General features: G+C 42.7%; 1 protein-coding gene across 1 annotated transcript in view; it reads right to left on the bottom strand.

Moving 5' to 3' along the window:
- Positions 1 to 21,213, bottom strand: part of LOC119170827 (syntaxin-7) — a 68,947-nt gene that overhangs the window by 17,915 nt on the left and 29,819 nt on the right. The window contains exons 5-7 of the mRNA XM_037422093.2: positions 18,168 to 18,242; positions 12,528 to 12,743; positions 764 to 878 (exon numbers count right to left, since the gene is read on the bottom strand). Of these exons, the coding sequence (XP_037277990.2) occupies positions 764 to 878; positions 12,528 to 12,743; positions 18,168 to 18,242 (406 nt within the window). The remainder of the gene's footprint in view (positions 1 to 763; positions 879 to 12,527; positions 12,744 to 18,167; positions 18,243 to 21,213) is intronic.

Below are 21,213 nucleotides of genomic sequence, written 5' to 3'. Positions count from 1 at the left end.
CTGCTTGATCTAACGTGCCCTAAAGGGGGAAATGGAGTTGCCCCGGTAGCACCCTCAATTCTCGCTTCGCTTATTATACGCCAGTATAGGAACTTCTCATGTAGAAGCGAGGCGGTGGCGGCATTTTGTTGTTAATCTTGTTATCGGTGGATCGTTTCGATGCTTGGCGGGTAGCTTGCTGCAATGTTGGTTACTTGCTGCAATTGTAACGACGTTAACAAAAATTTCAATCTCAATACAGTGCTTCTTTGTGTTGGAGTTGGGAGGTTGGCTCTTGCTAATAAACATGTTATTGAAGTACGGCCAAAACTTTTATAAAAAGAAATCTAGTGAACTTTTTTATTTCGTTAATATTGGTTTTAGTGTGAGGGTACCAAAGTATTGATGCATAGAGTAGGTTGAACAATTACCTTGAATGCAGTAAAGCGAACCGCGGAAGTGGAAAGCTTGAGCTCGATTAAGATAGAAGAGTTTTTAATTGCACTTGCTCATTACAGTTTTTATATGTTTTGTGTAGTTTAGGTCATGCGAAATCTAAAGACCAAGGTACTGGTATTTTACTCATTGTCACAGTACAACACGAAAACTGTGCAATTTACTATAAATGATAGCACGTTTAAAATAAGCATGAAAGCCTATGTATACAGAAAAAATTTTATTACCATACACGTTAAAGAAACTTTTTTTTCTTTTAGTAGCATCTCCTCTTCAAAACTGCGTCCATACAAGTACAAGAAGGAAACAGCTCGAAATGCACCCTCACCTATGACATCTCCTTGTTCATGCACTATGTTGGCTAAGTCCTTGAAGATCTGGTTGCAGTCCAGCATGTCCGATTCGATCCGCCGAATGCGTTGCTCCCGCTCCACCAGCAGTGCCTGCAATCCAGAAAAGCATTGCACGATTGAACATTTTTAAGGTAGGCCAACACCTTCGAGAAAAAATTTTACAGCTTTAGTGCAAAAGTTACAATTATGGCTTTGAAAAGTTTTATGATTAAGATAACGAAATAGTTAAAATTGTTAAAAATTAAATTTATAAAAACAAAAAAATGTCAAAATATGCATGTTGTGACAACAGTGATAACAAAAAACACTTCTGGTGCGATTCAAACATGACATGGCAGCTATGTATTGAGGACAATCTAACCTCCCTGACCATTATCACACAAAGAGAAAAAAATAATATTTGGAAAGTTTGTTTTGCATGCAGTTGGCCATATTACAAAAATTTACCATTTGTGATAATTCTACTTGAATGTTTATGTAAAAATATTGATTAAAAGCAGAGCCATCATTGTTCGCGTAACACTAGTATGCGAAAAGTCACGTTTTGAGAGAAATGGCTTTAAAGATTTGAACAAAATGTCCATGTAACAAAAAAACAATCAGTACGCCTGAAATCCACCAGACATTTAGCTTGGGAACTCCTTTGAAGTGGTACAAGAATTTTTTGAGCGAGACAAAAGAAATATTTTTTTCCTAGCTTGTTCGGGTTACTAGGTGACTCTCATCCCCGTGATCCACAGCGAGTCTACGTTTGGTATATTGAATGATTAACTAGTGTTTACGCTTCTTATTTGTCCTATACTTCGCCATGTTTCATGAAATGTCCTAACTTTCTCCTTAAAAAGCCAGAAGTAAGTCCGAGAACTCGAAAAGACAGAGAGTAACACTGACTGCAGAACAAAAACGTGTGCAATTTGACTAGTGTAGTGCTCCAACCAAGCAGGGAAAATTTTGAAATAAAGTAAGAACATGATGTTCCGCAGGCTTTGAAACATACTTAGGCAGCTTAGCATTATGTAATATGTACATGAAAAATGTTTATGATGGCGTGGTAGGTGTTGTGGAAAACTGAAACATTCAACTTCGCTTTCACATGTGTTTATTACAAGGGCTGAAAAAATGATGATAACTCTTGAGCTACTCAAAATACCTACATAATTCTTTCTCTAAGTATTTTTGAATAGATAGGGAACTCGAAAATGTGAAATCCCCCTGAAAGATTTTCTTTTTTTCAAAAAATCAGTGTCTGAAGGTGGTGACCTACCTTAATTTGTTTAAGCAGGGGGGAAGACCACAATAGTATTTTTTTTTTTATTTATTGAAAAATACCTTACAAGCCCGAAGGCATTTAGTAAAGGGGGGGGGGGGGGGGTACAGTGAATGCGGAAGTAAACTTGTAAGGAACAATTATACAATACAAGTTAATAACAGCATAATGTGGTATAACAAAAACTAACAATTAAATAAGTCAGCACCACTTAAAGCAAGACATTACAACTTGCTGATGAAAATGAAGGCCAAAATTTCACAACATAATACAGCTTGAAAGTTAAACACGTAAAACAATCTCACGATGCTATATTAAAGAAATGCATCTCAAGTTTTTGCCAAAACGTGTCCGAATGACTACCAGAGGCGATATTGTCGAAAAGATCATTCCAGATGCGGCTGGCTTGCGGTAGTGCTGACGTGATAAATGTGTTTGTGTTCCAAGCATGCGCGTGAAGCTTGTAACCTGCATGACGAGTAGAGGGGACGTTAAAGGTGCAATGACGATGTTTTGTTACTGTACACATACTTATGAAATAGGCATAACAAGGACACGGGACGGCAAACATGCAATGCTTAAAGAGAATGATCAAGTTTAAGTTGAGTAACACTAGAATGAATTTCGTAGTTCTTAGAAATGTAACGGGCGGCTCTGTTCTGAATTGCTTCCAGCATGTTAATTTGATACTGAGAGAAAGGGGACCGAACAGATAAGGTATATTCAAGCTACGGTCTGACGAAAGTAAGGTAAGACAGTTTGTGAACCTTAGATAGACAATAACGGAGGTTTGGGCATAAACACCTTAAATGTTTTGGAGGCATTAGCACAAACAGAAGTGATGTGTTACAGCCAGAAAATCCTGGTGTAAGGTGGAAGCCCAGATATTTGTAGGATGATGCCCGCGAAAGTATGTCATCTTGTAAGTGGTATGAAAAGTCGGAGATGGTATGTTTTCGTCCAAAACAAACAACTTTGCATTTATTAGTATTTAGTGTCATAAGCCAAGTGTTACATCAGCTAGTGATAGTGTTCCGATCATTTTGAAAGATGTGATGGTCATTTGGACAGTTTATGGGTCTGTAGAGCATGCAGTCATCTGTGAAGATTCTGATATTTGATGATATATTAGATGGGAGATCATTGATGTAGATAAGGAAAAGTAATGGGCCTAGGACGCTCCCTTGTGGGGCGCCAAAAGAAACATACAAAGAGGAAGAGGTAGAATTATTAACGGTTTTGAACTGCTTGCAGAAGGAAAGAAAATTTGGTAGCCAAGATAAAGTGAAGGAGCCTAATTGGAGGGTAGATAATTTTGAAATAAGGCGGCAATGGGCGATACGATCAAATGCTTTGGCAAAATCAAGAAATATTCAATCTGTCTGTAGGCTACTGCTTATGTTGTGATGAATGCCTGTGGTAAATTCTAATAACTGTGTTTTGCATGATGTGCCTTTTCTGAATCTGTGCTGGTTTGGGAAGAAGAATTTGTTAGTCTCGAGGTGACTGTAGACGTGAGAGGCGATTATGTGTTCGAGTAGTTTGCAAGAGATGCAAATGGGTCATACTGGGCGATAATTTTTAGGTGAATTCTTATCTCCAGATTTAAAGATAGGCACTACTTTGGCAATTTTCCAGTTGTCTGACAGTTTTCCAGACGACAGCGACTGTCGAAAGATGTAGTATAATGCAATGCTAGATGTGTAAGCAGTGTTTTTTAGTACCTTAGAGTTGATATCATCAATACTGGCTGATAAAGATGCCTTAATCTGTTTAATTCGACATGCGATACCATCCACCGTGCTTTCAATAGGCTGCATGTACTGGAAGAGGTAGTCAGGGATATGTGGGACATTGGATTGATCTTCCCGGCTGAATACAGATGATAAAAATGCATTAAATGCAGTAGAACAGTCTTAATCTGAAAGTGGGATATTGTTTTCATTAAGTAATGACAACTGGTTAAAACCGTGGTCTGGGGATATGAGGTGCCAGAATTTCTTTGGGTTATTTTGTAAACTGGCATCTTTCACACATAAACTGAACGTTATACTGGATCACTCTTCTCAGGCCGACTGCATATTTTTGGATTTTTCTAAAGCGTTCGACAAGGTTTCCCACAGTTTATTAATGCACAAATTACTTCAACTAAACCTTGACAGGAAATTACTAACTTGGATTGAATTCTTTCTTAACAATCGTTCTCAGTATGTTGCTGCTAACGAGGTGAATAGCCGCCACACCGCTGTTCAATCTGGAGTACCGCAAGGGTCAGTGCTTGGGTCCTCTTCTTTTTCTTATTTATGTTAACAACTTACCTGCGTGTCTTTCCTCTCATGTGCACCTATTTGCTGATGACTGTGTAATATTCCGTGAATTAAGCTCCGATGCCGACGTAACTGCTCTTCAAACTGACCTTACTGCTGTCTCAATTTGGTGTCAAAAATGGTTAATGCAACTCAACGTCAACAAGTGCAAGGTTGTGAGAGTGTCTAGAACAACTAATTCACCTCCTACCTACTCTCTCAATGATCTTGCATTGGATACCGTTTCTAGCTATAAATATCTAGGCTTACACATAACCAGCACTTTAAATTGGGGCAATCTACACTGAACACATAATTGCAAAAGCAAACAGAATGCTTGAGTACCTACGTCGCAACTTTGCTAAAGCTCCTTCTTCCTTAAAACTCACCCTCTACAAAACATTGATTCGTCCTAAATTAGAATACGCTGCCTCGATTTGGGATTCTGTATCTGCCAATCTAATACACTCAGTCAAAATGGTTCAAAATAATTCTACCCGCTTTATTCTTTCCAACTATAACCGCACCGCAAGCATATCGGCAATGAAATCTAGCTTGAACCTACCATCTTTAGCATCTCGCCGTCAGATTCTTCGTTTGTGTCTTTTTAACAAAATATATCACCATCCCCAATTACATAATGAACTTATTTCACTACCAGATTATGTATCACCTCGTCTAGATCATCGTCACAAGGTTGGAGTTCCATTATGCAGAACAAATGGCTGCCACACATCATTCCTACCACGCACGACCATCGAATGGAATCACCTTCCCGCATCAATAGCAACTATCCAAGATCATGAACTGTTTAAAAACGCCATTAGCTAAGACTGTATGAGTAGGAGTCGCACCACTGTAATAACTGCATATCCATTGCTGCATTTCTGTATTCTTTTTCTTTCTCCATGTGCTAATACCACTCCCCTCTGTAATACCTCCCGGTCCTGAGGGTACCAATAAATGAAAATGAAATGAAAAGTGAAGGTTTATTGGTAAAATATTTATCTTTGGCATTGGATATTGCTTTGCAGCAGTCTGTCAAACACTGCTAGTATTTGTCCCAAGCGGAGGTCGTAGCAATGCGTTTCGCGTTACAATACAGGCGTTTTTTCCTACTTCTCTGCTTACGAAGAGATTTGGTGAACCAGGGATTAGATTTATCGTTAGAAATGGTGATAGTTGGGATATATTGGTTTTAAGCGAAGAGATCTTGTCTCTGAAAAGAACCCAGTTTTCATTTACAGACTTGTTGTTGAACAATGGAAACAAGTCTTCACTGAAAAGTTTTTCGACTTCTGCGTTTATTTTGCCAAACTCAGCTTTGCTGTAGTCTCGATTTTTTTTTTTTGGATATTCCTAGGAACGGATAAGTCAAGTCCAATGTTACCTCAATTAAATTATGGTCACTGCAGCCTTTTAAGCAAGAGACTGTCCTCACAAAATCCGGAGTGCTTGTTAGTAACAGGTCCAACGTGTTTGAACCACGGTTTAGTTGATTGATGACTTGTGAGAGGTTAAAGTCCAATGCTAAGTTGATGAACTCTGTTGAAAGACAGCATGGTGATGATAAATTTGTCCAATCAATTAGCGAAGGTTGAAGTCACCAAAGAATTAAACTATATCTGTGCTCTAAAGACCTTTGGCAGTTTCGATGCTATGACGAAGATCACGAACAAATTTATTACTAAAATCAGGCGGACGGTAGCAATTGCCAACCAGAATTTTAGCCTGTTTAGTTACACAGACTGTCCAAACTATTTCAATGATTGAATCCAGATTGAGCGCGTAAAAAGTGAGTGTACTTTTTACACCAAAAAGTGCACCACCACCTTTTCTATCGATGCGATCTTTGCGGTAAATGTTATAGCGTTAACTGCCAGCAAGAACCGCGTTATTTGTGATTGCAGGGTAGAGCCAAGTTTCTGTGAGCCTGAGTATATCTGAATTACTGTCTTCTAAAAATGAGCAATTTGCATCGCGTTTGGGTAATATGTTCCTAATGTTGGTAAATAATATCAGAAAAGAAGGAGTAGCCAAATGTGCTGTAGGTTGTTGGTGGTGCTTTCGTGCGCATGTTTTTATCGTGAGCTATCTTTCTGATAAAATAATTGTTTTGCTGACACGATCGAGTAACATATAGTGCGGAATATAGGTCGAGATTTTTCCAAAAAATGTCAATAAAAACTGGCCGACAAAGTGGCCGATTTCGTCAGTGAGTATTGTGCCAGATCCCTGCCAGTGAATGCGGAGCTCATTCGATCAAAAGCCGTCGAGCTCGCCCGTGAAGCCGATCTGTCAAAGAAAGACTTCAAGAGATCAATTTATTGGGTCCGTCGCTTCATGCGACGCAAGGCATTTGCCCTTTGACGGTGCACGTCGATATGCCAGAAGCTGCCGGAGATGTACGAGGACAAATTGATAGAGTTTCAACTCTACGTGAACAGTCTTCGGCGGCAGCATGGCTACATGCTAGGCCAGATCGGCAACACCGATGAAACGCCGGTGTGGTTCGACATGCCGTCGTCCACGACTGTTTGTGAACGCGGGGCAAAAGAGGTGAAGCTTTTGTCGACCAGAAGCGAGCATTCGCGCTTCACCATTATGCTATCCTACACGGCCAACGGCAGAAAGTTGCCCCCCTTCATCCTCTTCAAGCGGAAGAGGATGCCGAAGGAGGCCTTCCCGCAGGATGCCGTCGTCCGCATCAACGAGAAAGGGGTATATGGACGAGGCCCTAATGCGGGAGTGGATCCGCGCAGTGTGGAACCGGCGTCCCGGAGCACTCCTGCAGCACCAGAACATGCTCGTGTTGGATGCGTTTCGCGGGCACTTGACAGCATCAGTGAAGGAGAGCCTTCGCGACGGAAAGACGGATCTTGTCATCATTCCGGGAGGAATGACATCAACACAAGACCGTGTGCGTGCGCTGTACACCGTATAGATGGCTGGCGACAACCCTTAGACCCCGACAGGCCGGCTGCGCAGGCCACCTCTTGCGACAGTTTCTGGTTGGGTCTCCGAGGCATGGAAGTTTCTGCCTGAAGAGATGTGGGTGCGCGCATTCAAGAAGTACTGCATAAGCAACGCTCTCGACGGCACTGAGGACGACATGCTATGGGAGGCGGCTAGTGTTAAGCAGTCGTCGTGGGAGGAGAGCTCCGACTGCTCGAAGGGCTGAATAAAGTGAATCCGTTAACAATTCCGAGTTTTTTTTTTTTTTTTTGTGCTGGTTAAGGTAAGGGGGTCGACCTATATTCCGCCTCGACCTATATTCCGCATTACACGGTATGTAGGTTTTGCCATACATGCGTAGCCTGTCAACTGAGAGCTTAAATGGCTTTTTTTGCGTTTTAGCAAATTCAATTAGGCTTTTTCTGGTCTGTCGTGTAGCTAGAAAAAAATCTCCTCCGATAGAGTATTTAGACCCTTTTAGTTTTGATGCAGATGCAAAAATTTGCTGCTTATCTTTGAAGAAAGTCAGTTCCGCTATTATGCGCCTCTGTTTGCTGTCTCTGAATTTCCCCAGCTTGTGCACGCGTTCGAATTGTATGCCAGTCAAAGGAATGTTCAGTTTTTCAGTGCAGAACTCGATAATTATTTTTTCAGATTCTGCCCATTCCTCGTTAGGGTCATCTTCTAGTCCAAAAAAGAGCTAGTTAAATCGCCTCTGTTTGTTCTCAGTATCGTTGCATTGGGACGTAATCTCGGTCAAATGGTCCGAAATTTCGTGTAGGGTATTATGAGTCGTACTGGTATGAATGGTCGAATGTATTATTACAATGTTAATAATATTACAGCGTTCCAAAGCAGCACCCAATTAACATTGCACTAATTATTACAGCTGGCTTATGTAACATACACTAGCACACAACTTTTTAATGCAAGTATGTCTGCTTTTTTTATACACCAAAGTGAGAACATTTGCACTGAGACAATATCTTGCAGCATCACATCAAGGCAGTGCCTCAGCCTAGCAAGCTTGAAATTCTAAAACTAGTTTTTGTGCAATGTTGACTGTATGCCATGGATGCTACACAGCATCATGTTTCCAAAAACTATGAATGTTTTCTCTAGTCACTCATGTGTTTAACTGTGTCTTATCATAAAAAAAAAAGTACAATAGAACCCCGATTATAGAACTTTCAGGAGACCTGCGAAACCGTTCTATAATCCTGGTATCCTATAATTGCAACGAATGAGATTATAGGCAGCGACACTAAGCCTTGTTCAAGAAACTGGTACAGACTGCCTGAATAACCCCAGGGCACAATCTTGTGCCTCTACAAAGAAGGTAAATTTAATTATTCTTGCCAATGGCAGCTAATTGCAGCATTACATAGTTGGAGCACGTGCGAGCAAATCTTAATTCTCAACTTAATAAAAAATTCAATCCAATGCCTATCTTTCCACCAATAAATAAAAATTACCTGCACTTGAAAATGAAACCCAAACTATATTGGCAATAGCCTTCTGCAGAAGAGTCAGACACACTGTCAGCGCTATCACATTACAGCAACAGAGCACGACTTCGCATAGAATGCCTTCATTCGTGACTAAGCTGTGAACATTATAATTTGTTGGATCGTGTGAAGTGTAACTAGAAATGTCCCACTTTTGTTATAAACGTTGACGGCCAGTGAAAGTAACTTTGCACAGAAAAAACAGCTGTATCGTGCCCTTGTGCATGCACAAGCTAGTAACTACGAGTGGGACAAAAACAGAACATCAGCTGCATGTCGACCAGAAAAAGTTTCCACGAACTGATAGTGTGAAATATCAGCTTTTCGGCTGGCTGAAGCTACTCTGCGTGGATAGAGCTTGAATAGGTAACGACCCCAGATACGTATGCAGGTGATCGAGGCGTATAAAGAAGCGCATAAACTTACAGGAGATCGAATTTTCCATTCTAAGAAGAGATCTTGCTCACTCTCTATTTTTCTTATCATCAACCTAGGTGAACGCAAGTTCATATTTTACAATCAGAAATATTTGGTCGACGTTTCATGTGGTTTTTCTTTCTAACAGAATCTGAAAGTCACCGTTTAAAGGGAAATGGAAAAATCGTCAAAAAGTCGATTTTGGGAAACCACATATTCAGGCTGTATGTGTCATAAACTACCTTTTCTGTAAATATCAACGTCTAACTCATCGCGAAACTGTTTCAAATAAAGTTTACCACAAGCAGCCGCAGCGCTCGAGCGACACCGGAGCGCTTCAAATAGCCCAACTTGGCGCGATCGCAGTTTCTTGATTGCTTGACGAAGCTCCGCCATTTTAGTGTTGTGTTGTTTCTGAGTTCTTGCACTTTCTTTTCCTGCCACCCGCGGCGACGGCGGCAATGCAGGAGAGGAGCAAGCTGCTCATGATTGGAGGGCTCGCGAGAGCTTTGGAGTTTCCCACGGCAGAGACGTGCCACCGGGATAGGGTGATATGCGCGCGCATCAAGGAGGAAAGGGACCCTGCGACTGCGATTGGCTGCTGCGCGCGATGACGTAGTACTCGTGCACATAATGCGGCTCTCTGTGGTCTGCTGGTCCTCTGTCCCCGGAGCTTTCTTAGTGTTCTGCTCACTATCGTCTATCGTTGCAGCCAATCACGTACTCTCCACGCTTCAACCATTTTTGCGAAATGACTTTACGAAATACTTCTTTATGAGGCGATTTTCAACTGTCTTTACGAGATCGTTGTTGCATTAGCTCACGATGCGTTCAACGAAAAGAAAGACGCAATAAGTGTTCGGTGCAAGGAAGCAATCTATGAAGGTTTTCCGCATGGCGAGCCTCTCCGCTCGCACTTGCGCCGACGCTGATCACGCTGACAGTGCATGTGGAGCAGCATCTTCAACTACGCAAGGGTGTGGTTGCATCAACGCGCCTAGACGCGGGACTCCCGCTTCTCTGGTGCAAAAATTTGGCGGTGTAAGTGCGCCTGGTGTCTCCTGCTCATCGACAGGGGCTTCCACATCCTCTCTTTCATGAATCTCCGAGAGTGCGATCACGTTGTCAGCTGTGCTCTAGCGAAGACGTTTTCTGACGTGCGAAGAGAAAGAGGCGGCGGATCAACAATGTGCTGCTGTTCAAAGAGAACACGGCGCTATGTCAGTGACGAAGCGGAACCTTCAGGCAACGGAGCGCGACCTGGCCATTCAACGAGCAACCGGGAAAGATTCACTGCACTTGAAAAAGGCTAAGAAAAGATATTTCGAGAAGGCGGAAAGGCGGCGAATAAAGAGTGCCAAAAAACACCTCCAGTTATGCTGCAGGGTTGTTTTAGATTTGCATACATGCCCAAAACTTTCAAATAACTTTTAAATATTGTTTTCTCAAAATCACTTTTTTGGCTAGTGAGGCTGCATGTTTCGTTCATATCTGGGGAAGCACTCATCCTACTTTCACAAGTCTTTTTTAATTATCTATGTGAATAGATTTCTGAGGGGGAAACAAGCCAATTTTTTCAATATATTGTGTCTGCTATTTATGATACCTAATCGAAACCTTATTTACAACATCCCAATCGCTAACACTGAATTCAGTGGTCTGCTGGAACTTTTCATTAAGAAAATTACAAAAAAAAGACCTCTGTTACCCCCTCCAATGTCAATCTGAGAATCATCATTGTTAATTTCACAGTTTCAGCATCTTCTGAAAGGCCTGGAATAAGGGAACTATGTGAACTATTCTGACGTACTGCTGTAACTGGAGAACCAGTGAGCTTGATTTCATGAAGTTTTGTAGTAGTTCTAATGCTTTTGCTATTAGTCTATCCTGAAAATTTCATTGAGATATCTAAACAAACAAAAAAGTTAGTATCAGATGGTAGCCTCCCCCTTAACTATCCTACGTGGCTACAAGAAACCCTGTAAAGCTGATATGTGTAATCTGTGGGCTATCTTTAGCAGCGCAAGTTCCCACATCAAAGAAGCAACCCGAACAAAAGCGTCTGGCTACGTCCAAGGTAAACGGAACAACTGTGCGAGCCAGCGCCCGTGGCTCTTGCTCGTGCCCACGCCTGTTCTTCCTCCTTTATTTGCAACAGTGCTCATCCACAGAGCTGGTTTTAGGCAGAAACTTCACGTACGTGGCGAGTTCTTTGCGTCGGAGCAGTTGAGTTACACTCTTACGCCGACCGCTTGCAAATTACTGTAACTACAGTTGTACCAATGTCAATTCCTTATGATTGCAAAACTGCTTATATGAGCTCATCATTACTTCATACCAGCCACGTCTTCATCCGTCATGATGCTACTCGTGTTCAATAACAACCTCCTTACAGCAGTCCTTTTAAAATCCTCAAGCATGGTCCTGAGTACTTCCCTCTCCTGGTTAACAGACACGAAAAGGCGATTTTTACAGACTGAATGAAACCAGCTCACGTGGACGATGGCAAAGCCATCTCGGACAGATAAACTGCTTGATAGTAATGCCTTCATCGCTAGGGGTCAGGGAAGAGCCATTTAGCGGCCAGTGCGCTTCCTGTTTTGGTTGCGTTTCCAAAACAGAAAACGCAACCATGGCGTGTCGTTTGTGTAATTTAGTGCCTCACGAAACACATGTAACCATACCCCGGGGAGCAATAAACGAGGAATCACAAGCGGTCATCCTTTGATAGATTGGAAACGACACAGCGATCAGCTTTGCAGTTGCAAGAAGCGATAACCACTTGAAGGATGAAACCAAACCAGCCCCACCGCGTACGCACATTTATATGCACAAGTGAGAACTGCTGTGCTGCTTCGGAAAGGCAAAAAATAAATATAAAAAAGAACGGAGATATATCAGCACTTGAAAAAAGTTGCACATCTTTCCAAAGCGCGGCAGCTAGAGAAATGATTCATCATGTGTGCATTTTAAACCAGGCACACTTTGGGTGCGCTTGAATGTGCATGAGACTTCCTGTACACCACCTTGTGAAGCATAAAGAAAGCAACAATGGAGAGACATCAGCACATGACAAAAATTTCACACTTTCCTGAAGCATGGCAGCACATGCCAAGCAAGAAAAATGGTCAAAAAAGGCATTCATTTTAATCATAGAGGCAGTGCCGTACCTGTACGGTGACAACCCTGAAAGGGTTAAAAACCTGTACCATATTATATGCCAACGTAGTCATCAAAGCATTATAAAAAGTTATCTCAGGTAGCCCTAATGAAAAGCCGTACACACCTGTTCGTAGTCCATGTCTTGTCTCAAGTGTTGTTGTTGCTGCTGCTGTGTCGGTGACTGGGGACTACCCGGATCATCCAATAAGGCTGCCGTTTCATCTGAAGTTGCTGGCTGGCTGTCCAACCAGCCACCAGTTTGTGTGCCTCCACGACCAGAGGGCTTAGCTGCAGCACTTGGTCGTGCGTACATCGTGTACTTCTGCCGGGTAGCCACGGTCTAGTAGAGCAAAGGCATGCAAGAGAAACACGAGTGAAAATGATTTCACTGACCTAATATAGTTAGACAGCTTTAAATATATTTTCCCCTAAATTTAGAAATAGATAAACTGCTATTATATAAGTGGACCATAGCAAGGTGTTTCACTGACATACAGTGCAACCATCCTGGTAAGCTTCCCAGTGAATATTTACTCTGAATTGAACAAAAGGTGCTCATTTAAGAGGAAATGGAAGTCGAAAAACGCCACTTTTTCCCCAATTGCATGTTTTTCATTTTCATTTATTTTGACAGGTGTAATTTTTCTACTTTCACGACCAAAACAAAAAAAAACTGCAGATTGCAACTAAACTTGAAATAGGTTAAAATCACTTTTAAGAAGAGCAAAGTGGCTACTAAGAACTAAGAGCTAATTTTCTGACGTCACTTTATTAGAAACCCTTTATACAACCATGTTTACACGCCCTCAAAGACAATGTATATCCTGTCACAACGCCTTGTGTAACCATATTATGAAAAAAAAAATTTTTTTGAACACGCATCATTCCATAGTGCGTGTCATAAAAAACTAGCTACAAAAATCTAAGAGCTCATTTTCTGAAGTCCCCTGGATATTGTCACCTGGCTACATGCCATTGCATTTCGCATGCAGAGTTCACTTAAACCACATGCTCAAAATAAGGATGGTTGCTAAGCTATCATGATGGAAGAAATCACCTTCAAAAACACATCTTTAACGCATAGGTGAGCTTTTACTTATACCTTTAAAATCCTTTTTTTTTACGATTCATTTTCGGGCAACTTATTGAGTTTAGAAATCATGTTTTTGATAAATACTGATAGTCCAATCAGGATGAAATTTTGCCCGAATATTACATTAAGGGACACTAAAATAAAATACAGTCAAACCCGGGTATATTGAACTCACCAAAAAACGTTTATTAGTTCGATATATGGCATAATTCAATATAGGCCTGGCATAGGTTTTGACACAAAGGCACATAACAGACTAGAAGAAAAGTACTTTATTAATATGGTGGCTTATTTGCGTGCCCTACTGTGGAACAAAATAGTCCCGGATGTTTTTTGTGTCAACGACTTCGCTGCCTGCAACAGCACGCACGCCTCCACGTTGTCCAACGAGTCGGAGCATCTGAGGCCGCAACCTTCCCCATTCAAGCAATTGCGCCAGACCAACGCAAGTGCACTAATCATTTCGGAGGATGTAGGTAATAGGCCGTCGTCAATTTCCATATTGCTGTCGCCTTGGCTCGTGGTCGGCACGACGTCTGCAATGTAATCCTCATCCTGTAATTGGCCCATGATGGGGACATCATCATCCGCACTGACGAACTCGTCGAATGTCGATCCATCGATAGCACCCGGGAACTCTGCCAGCTCGTTCCAAACTTCGACGAAACACCTGCGGTGTCTTCAGTGCTATCAGAATTTGGGGTGTCATCACCAGGCATGCGAAAGCCGGCCTGCCTAAAGCAGTTCTGGATTGTCTCCTTCTTGACATCTGCCCACGATCTACTCAACATAGAAATAGCTCCGAGCAAGTCGATCTTAAGCTCCCTGCCAACACGAAGGTTCTGCAGCAGCCTCTCCACCAGGCGCTTCCGATAGCCGGCTTTCATTGCGCGTATAACACCTTGATCCATTGGTTGCAGTACAGACGTAGTGTTCGGGGGCAAAAAACGCAGCTCGATGTTTCTGAAGGTCGTACTGCAGTGGTGCGATGAATAATTGTCTACGAGCAGGCACACCTTGCGATTTTCGCCTACCGAATCATCATTCCATGACGATAGCCATTTGTTGAAAAGCTCCCCGGTCATCCACGCTTTTGAGTTTGCTCGGTAGGTAACTGGAAGCGACAGCACATTTCGAAAACACCGCAGTGCCGTGCTTTTCCTGATAACCAGAGGTCGAAGCTTTTTCAATCCGTCTAAATTAGCTGCCAACAGCATGGACACACGAGCTTTGTTTGCCTTGCCGCCGCTTGTCTTGTCGCCCGACACGCAAGTGTCTTGTTTGGCAACATTTGCCAAAATAGAGCGGTTTCATCCGCATTGAAGATATCTTGGGCTCTATATCTTGCTGCGAAATCTCGCTATTTTTCCTCAACCCATTCTTCTACGCTGTCCAGATCGGCCGCTCTGCTTTCACCTGTAAGAGCTTTGCCAACGATGTCGTGCCGTTCTTTGAACCGCTGAAGCCAGCCTGAACCGCCTTGGAAATCATTCCTGCCAAGCAGAAAAACTCGATCATAGGGTTTTCTGCTCGATCATAGAGCCGGACACCGGGATGTTTCGCGACCGAACGTCCACAACCCACTTGTAAACGGCCGCTTCAACATTTTCGTACACAGCGGCGCACACATGTCGGGCGCCACGGGCACCTGGCCTTTTGTCCGACTTGGCCCTGATGTCTGCCTTGTTCTTTAGGATAGTACTCAAGGTGCTCCTTGGAATTTCGTACGCGGCGGCGATGTCGGACTTCTTTTCACCGCGCTCAACCCGATTGATGATTTCGAGTTTTGCGGCGAACGGCAAATTTTGCCTCTTTGCGCAAGCCATGATGACAGCGCGCCAATACATTTCACAGAGCACCAACAAGCAACACCACATACCACGCTGAATCGGCAGCAGCAGGCACACAAGCATAAAGAAAGAAAAAATGGTGCTCACTTCTACCGCCTCCGCGCCTCGGAGAAAGCCCGACGGCCTCTTATTGGCTGTAAGCGCTGCGAGCGGGCCAGGATCATTTCTTGGAGGGGGGTGTTCGCCCGCGCACAACCGGGTCTAACCAACTTTTTCTAGGGTGGCGCCGGCTGTTTTCCCCGCCATTGCGAGGGAAAGCCAGCTTGCTGGGGCACTTTTGAGGCACATAGAGTTTGATGTACCAGTTGTCGTTGCTATTTTCGTTGGATAAAACAGTAACTTTTGCTATATATTCTCAATGTAAACTTACCGTGTTTAGGAATTGTTCGATATACGGGATAATTTGATATAAACGGGTTCGATATAGTCGGGCTCGACTGTAACAATTTACGTCAGAGTGAAAGCTCAATGTATGACATATAAAATGACAATATTATCAACAGCAGTGCCCTATCTACCGAGAAATTAGATTAAATGCACAAGAATGCATGTGCCCCAGTAGGGCATTCACAATATGATCCAGATGACGTCAGATGAACCACATACAATTAGTCACTAGTAATCAATCTAGCTTGACTAAATAAAGAACCTTTCGTGCATCAAGAGACACAATAAAATGCTGCTTGTTCGTTTCTGTTTGAAAAAAGAACTGCCAGGCGTCACTTTGGCGAATGGCGCAAGTGGTTCAAAAATTCAATTTTTGCATGGTTAAACTGGACAGGTCGTGCCATCTAGCGGGGCGCAGTTGAACCAAAACATGTCTGCTATCTAAAAGCCAATGGCAGAAAATTGATCAATGGCCATTGTTGCTGCTGTAGCTTCCGCTGCTTCCGTTCTGCTGCTACTAGGGTCAGCGGCCACGCAGGAAAGCCAGGCAACGCTGTGCACAACAGTGACGTGAGATGGCTGACTTTTTAAGGTGGGTGATTTGAAGAGCGCTAACCCCATGTGGATCCCTCAAATGCGATTTTATTTCAAAATAAGCTTTTCTTTGGCACAAAAGTAACACTAAGAAGTTTCTGGACTGCTATTTTAACAAATACCAACAATTGATTTGATAGTTGCCTTCAGTGTCCCTTTAACTTGTGAAAAGTGCAAGTATTTTCACGAAAACTCAATATCACCTGTATAATCATTGTAAGCCTAAAACGAATATAGTTAGTATTGGATGAGAATTCTAAGCATTTTTACAACACATTTTTCTTGTCCATTGAGATGTCTTATATGCACTTTCTTGATAGTTATTTTCTTTTTACAGTTGATGTAGAGCAATATAAGCCATTAACCACCGAGAACCAGAAATCTTTAGTGGCATAAAAAGTTTGTTCCAAACTATACGTTACACATTGTCATCACATAAAGCTACTAAGCAACCTACTATAAAAATAATTACATATTTGAATATAGCATAAACACCAACATGTATAGCGAAATTTCCTTGCCCTGGGCTACAGATTAACACAACTTTTTTTTTTTCTTCAAATCGCATCTCCCCTTAAACATTGTGTATCATAATTTATCTATACCAATCAGCTCTCCTAAACACCCTTATAAAAATGAGGTGAATTTGGGACGACTTTCTGCCAGCAATGTTAATCGTCATCTATATCTTGGGTGCTTTTCTTGTGTCTCTCCTACTTGCCGGTCACTAACAACACGTCGCTATCAGCATGACATAGCACTTTTAATAGATAAGTAAGGAGTAAACTTTTTTTCAGAAATGAAAAGCGAGGAAGCGACACTATAACAGTTTTAACAGTTTTGTAGAAGAAAGATGCCACAAATACTCCTGTTTGCCTTGGGGACTAACACACTAGATACAACAGACAAAGCAGAGTTTATTGATTGCTTGATCACAGAAATACACCATTAGAAAATTACTGAACGGGATTTTTCCTACACGAAATTCTTTATAGACACCATTGAAAAATTTCGACACAAACAAAAAAATTACTTTATATTGATATTTGAAGCCACTGATGCTGTCGTTGAGAGTTACAATCAGAATGAAAGCAGTTGCAAAAACACATCAAGGTAACTGGCAATGACTTGCAATAAACACTCGTGCGATTATAACACACTCTGAAATTCATGAAGTGAAACAGTCATGGCAGTCTGTAACAAAGTGACGCACATGAAAGGTGATCGAGTTTCACGCAGAACACTTGCACACACTATGAGTTATGCAAACTAGTACAATATTTATGTAGCATAGTACTTACATGCTTTATCAAGGTGGCATGTGGTGCCGGTTTAAATGACTTTAATCCAAAACAGAATCATCAAATTTTGAATTTGTTTTATTAAGCGACATCCTGCAACATCTGAGTTGTAAATGAAACTAAATTTTTTTTGTTTGCTTAGCCGTCAAGTTATAAGAGCTGATACTCACCTATGCAATTAAATTCTGGCATTAACAATGACCAAATAAAAAAAGCCTGACCATTCACCAGAAGTATTTCCAAACAGCTTCATTAAAGGACAAATGAAGTGCAACACCTCATTGAAGCACAACAGAACATTTTGTCACACTCACAACTGATAAGTTCATGAGATGCAATGAGAGGGGTCTAATTGCCACAAACTTCTAAATTTTTCTAATGGCCTTGCATCGACTTCACTGCAATTATATTATCATTTCTTGAGGTATCAGATATGGTATATGCAAAAATTAAAAGCTATTAAAACTTGCTAGGGTTTTGGCAGCTAGAAACGTAATCTAGTACACGCTATGCTGAACTAGATGTCAGAGAGCACGTACCTTCTGCAGACTGCTGTAACGCTTGACAACTTCCTGGAATTCATTGCGAAGCCGGCTTGATTGAAGTTTTTGTTGCTGGAAAAAAAAAAGAGCACGACAGGTCTCACAGTGGAACCAAATGAACTATCTACAATGCTTGCATCATGGAACTTCTATGCTTCAGATAACTCGATCGAGTAGGCCTGTTATGTGCCATATTTGTTGTTGTAGATCAGTCTGCAAATGCTGGCCATTCCTGTAGCTTCCAATCAGTGCATCATCAAAACAAACTCACTGTTTCAGCCTCCTTGATTGTCCCTCATATTTTCAGGTGCTGTTTGCTACCTGCTAGACCAAGAACATGTTGTCCTTGAATAAATCTGTACTGCCAAAGCTCTTCCTGTTGAGACAGAAGAGGCACTGACACCAATGTTGCCCTGGTTGAACACTTCATTCTCTCTTACTGTGCTCACACACAGCTCCGCCTTGCGCTCGCTTCTTCGCGTGTCTTGTGCGTACCATGGCGTTTTGTGCTACCTTTTTCCCGCGCTATGTTCAACATCCTCTCGGGGCCACAGCGTGGTCGCTTGCCTCTAGCAGGTACAACTTTTGAGCAGCCCAACAAACCTGCTGGCTGTTTCTGAACGTGATTCTGAAGTACCTCTAGAATCCGTCCCTCCCTGGAAACACTTCAACCACTTTACCAAGTTTGCACCGCAGCGCTGGCACGTTGTCGTTCTTAACAACCACCAAGTCACCGACGCGCAGCTGTGACGAAGAGGACTGCTGGCAGTGATAAGCTGAGCGCAAGAGAACTAAATATTTCTTCTGCCACTATGTCCACAATCAGTGCAGAAGCTCGTCTTTCTATTTTCTCCCTCCTTCGCAAGTCATGAGCGGTGGAACTAGGTAAACTACCACTTGTTCTTGCTGGTAGTCCTACGACACGCTTGACGATTATGAAATGTGATGGTGTCAGTGCTTCTGCATCCTCTATGTCCTTGCAGAGTTGGGTCAAAGGGCGACAGTCACTTCCATCACGGCCAGCACAGTGAGCAGCTCTTCGTAACAGAGGCCGCTTCGTCCTAGGCAGTGCTTTAGTGAATCTTTCAAGGGTCTCTGAAATGGTTTTTTTTCACATTCCGTTTTTGATTAGACCACTACTGGAGTAAATCTTTGGCACCAGAGTTCAATCGAACACCCATTATTAACGGAGCTACGAGAACCAAAAATGTACCCTTCTCTTCCGCTACGCCTTTCACCTTCAGCTGCCCTCAACTCTTCATTCGAGCGCTCGGGGCTAAGTTCCGCATTCATGGCGCAGGCATCACGATGTGGCGCGAGACTGCATACGCGTAAATCCTGCCGCCAATCCGATACCAGCTGTCTGTGCTGCACATTCAACAGGCAATCAGATCAGCTGGAAACGATATCAGTGGGGCAGAGCATGTCGCTTGGTGTATGGGCGGTTGAAAACACGTTTGGCCGAGTCACAGCGATCTGGAGTGATTCACACTTTAAAGTGTTGTAATAATTTACACAGTTTTCGCAGAGAGCTCAAATCGTCTCTAAATTATTCTCAAGGGTAAGCTCAAGGGTCTCTAAATTACCCTTGGGACTTGGTCTACCAGCCCAATGTGTTTGTAAAAAATCGTCAAAACTATTTCAGGGTCCCTTTAACTGTACGGATGACTAGCTCCCAAAAACCTCCCCACCATGAAGCTTGTTTGGCGATAAACCTCCATTTGATTTTGTGGTCACTTGCATGGTTTCGTATAGTCTTGGGGTTATGTGAATAAATGGTCGATGGTCTTGCCCTGCCTAGATGTAAATCAGCGAAAGGCAAGAATGAATGCGATTGCTGTCATATACAAAGTGAATTCTAGGTGCACTGCCAGTCTCACCACACAGGAGAGAATGGCTGTATAAAGTTTCGCCGATAATTGAGTAGAACAGTAAGTAGTATAGTGGGCCAAAAAAATCTGCTCTCACAACGTTGAATGCTGATGCCTCATTTATGCAGTCTTTCGCAAGGGTGCAACTGGGCCCATCGCTGAAAGCAAATGTCGGCGACGACACAACAGGCACAACTAAAGCACTCTTTTAACGGTTTGTCTGCCCTTCAAAATACAAAAACTTGATCAGAGGTCCAGAAGGGTAACTTGAATTCTGGAATGAAGAAAGCAGACATATGTCGGGGATATCAAGAGCCTCATACACACCGTTGTTTGGTAATAGGATCGGGTGCTTTAAGCTCCTTTGTTCCATCAAATTCCTGCAAGCGGCCTCAAAGTCTGATCAACCCGTCCTAGTCAATATCCAGTCATGTGGTCAGAACAGTGGAACCCAATGGCAAAGGCAGGCTCCCGTGACGCTGACGTGAAGTCACCTTTGCTGGGAAGGCGGTTTTATGGACAAAATTGAGCCAGTATCGCTCCGCATTGTCTAATTCCCGGGACGTCAGCGGCCCTGACATGGATGGCTGTTTTGGAAGGTGTTGAAAGCAAACCTCGAAATACAGGCGATTACTCTGAGAAGCCTGGAAAAGGAGCTGTACTTCTCTAGGTCGAGTAGTGGGGTCGGTGGATGTAAAGCTTATGATGAGACTGTAGTAAGGCCCACCGACGCTGATTCGCTGTTCAAGTGCTGCACCCTCAGCACAGGGCAAGGATTCACAAGCCAGATGACTTCTGGTTCGGCCAACCAAGGAGGTCCAGACCACCACTTTGTCTCTCGTGTTAGAACCACTGCTGATGCTTCATGCGTCAGAAAGTCTGCTGGGTTGTCCGCGCTCTCACAGTGCCGCCAAGTGTAGCCTCGAGTTAGAGTTTGGATCTCTTGCACACGGTTCCTTACAAATGTCTCCGATCAGTGCATATCGCCAGCAGTACGCACCGATACGATCAATGTAGCCCAATTATTGAATCAGGCCAGAAGGAGGTAACAGAAGAAGAGAACTCTGCTATTTTCTGGACGTAATTCCTTAGCCTTGCCAATGGAATACAGGTAAGAAGCTCTAAATGCGGTAAATAAATTCTCTTCAGTGGTGCAAGGCGAGATTCGCTCA

Source organism: Rhipicephalus microplus, chromosome 2, assembly GCF_043290135.1.
Source record: "Rhipicephalus microplus isolate Deutch F79 chromosome 2, USDA_Rmic, whole genome shotgun sequence".
Classification (NCBI taxonomy): Eukaryota; Metazoa; Arthropoda; class Arachnida; order Ixodida; family Ixodidae; genus Rhipicephalus; species Rhipicephalus microplus.
Note: the sequence above shows the minus strand (reverse complement) of the source record. Positions and strands in the feature narration are given on the sequence as shown.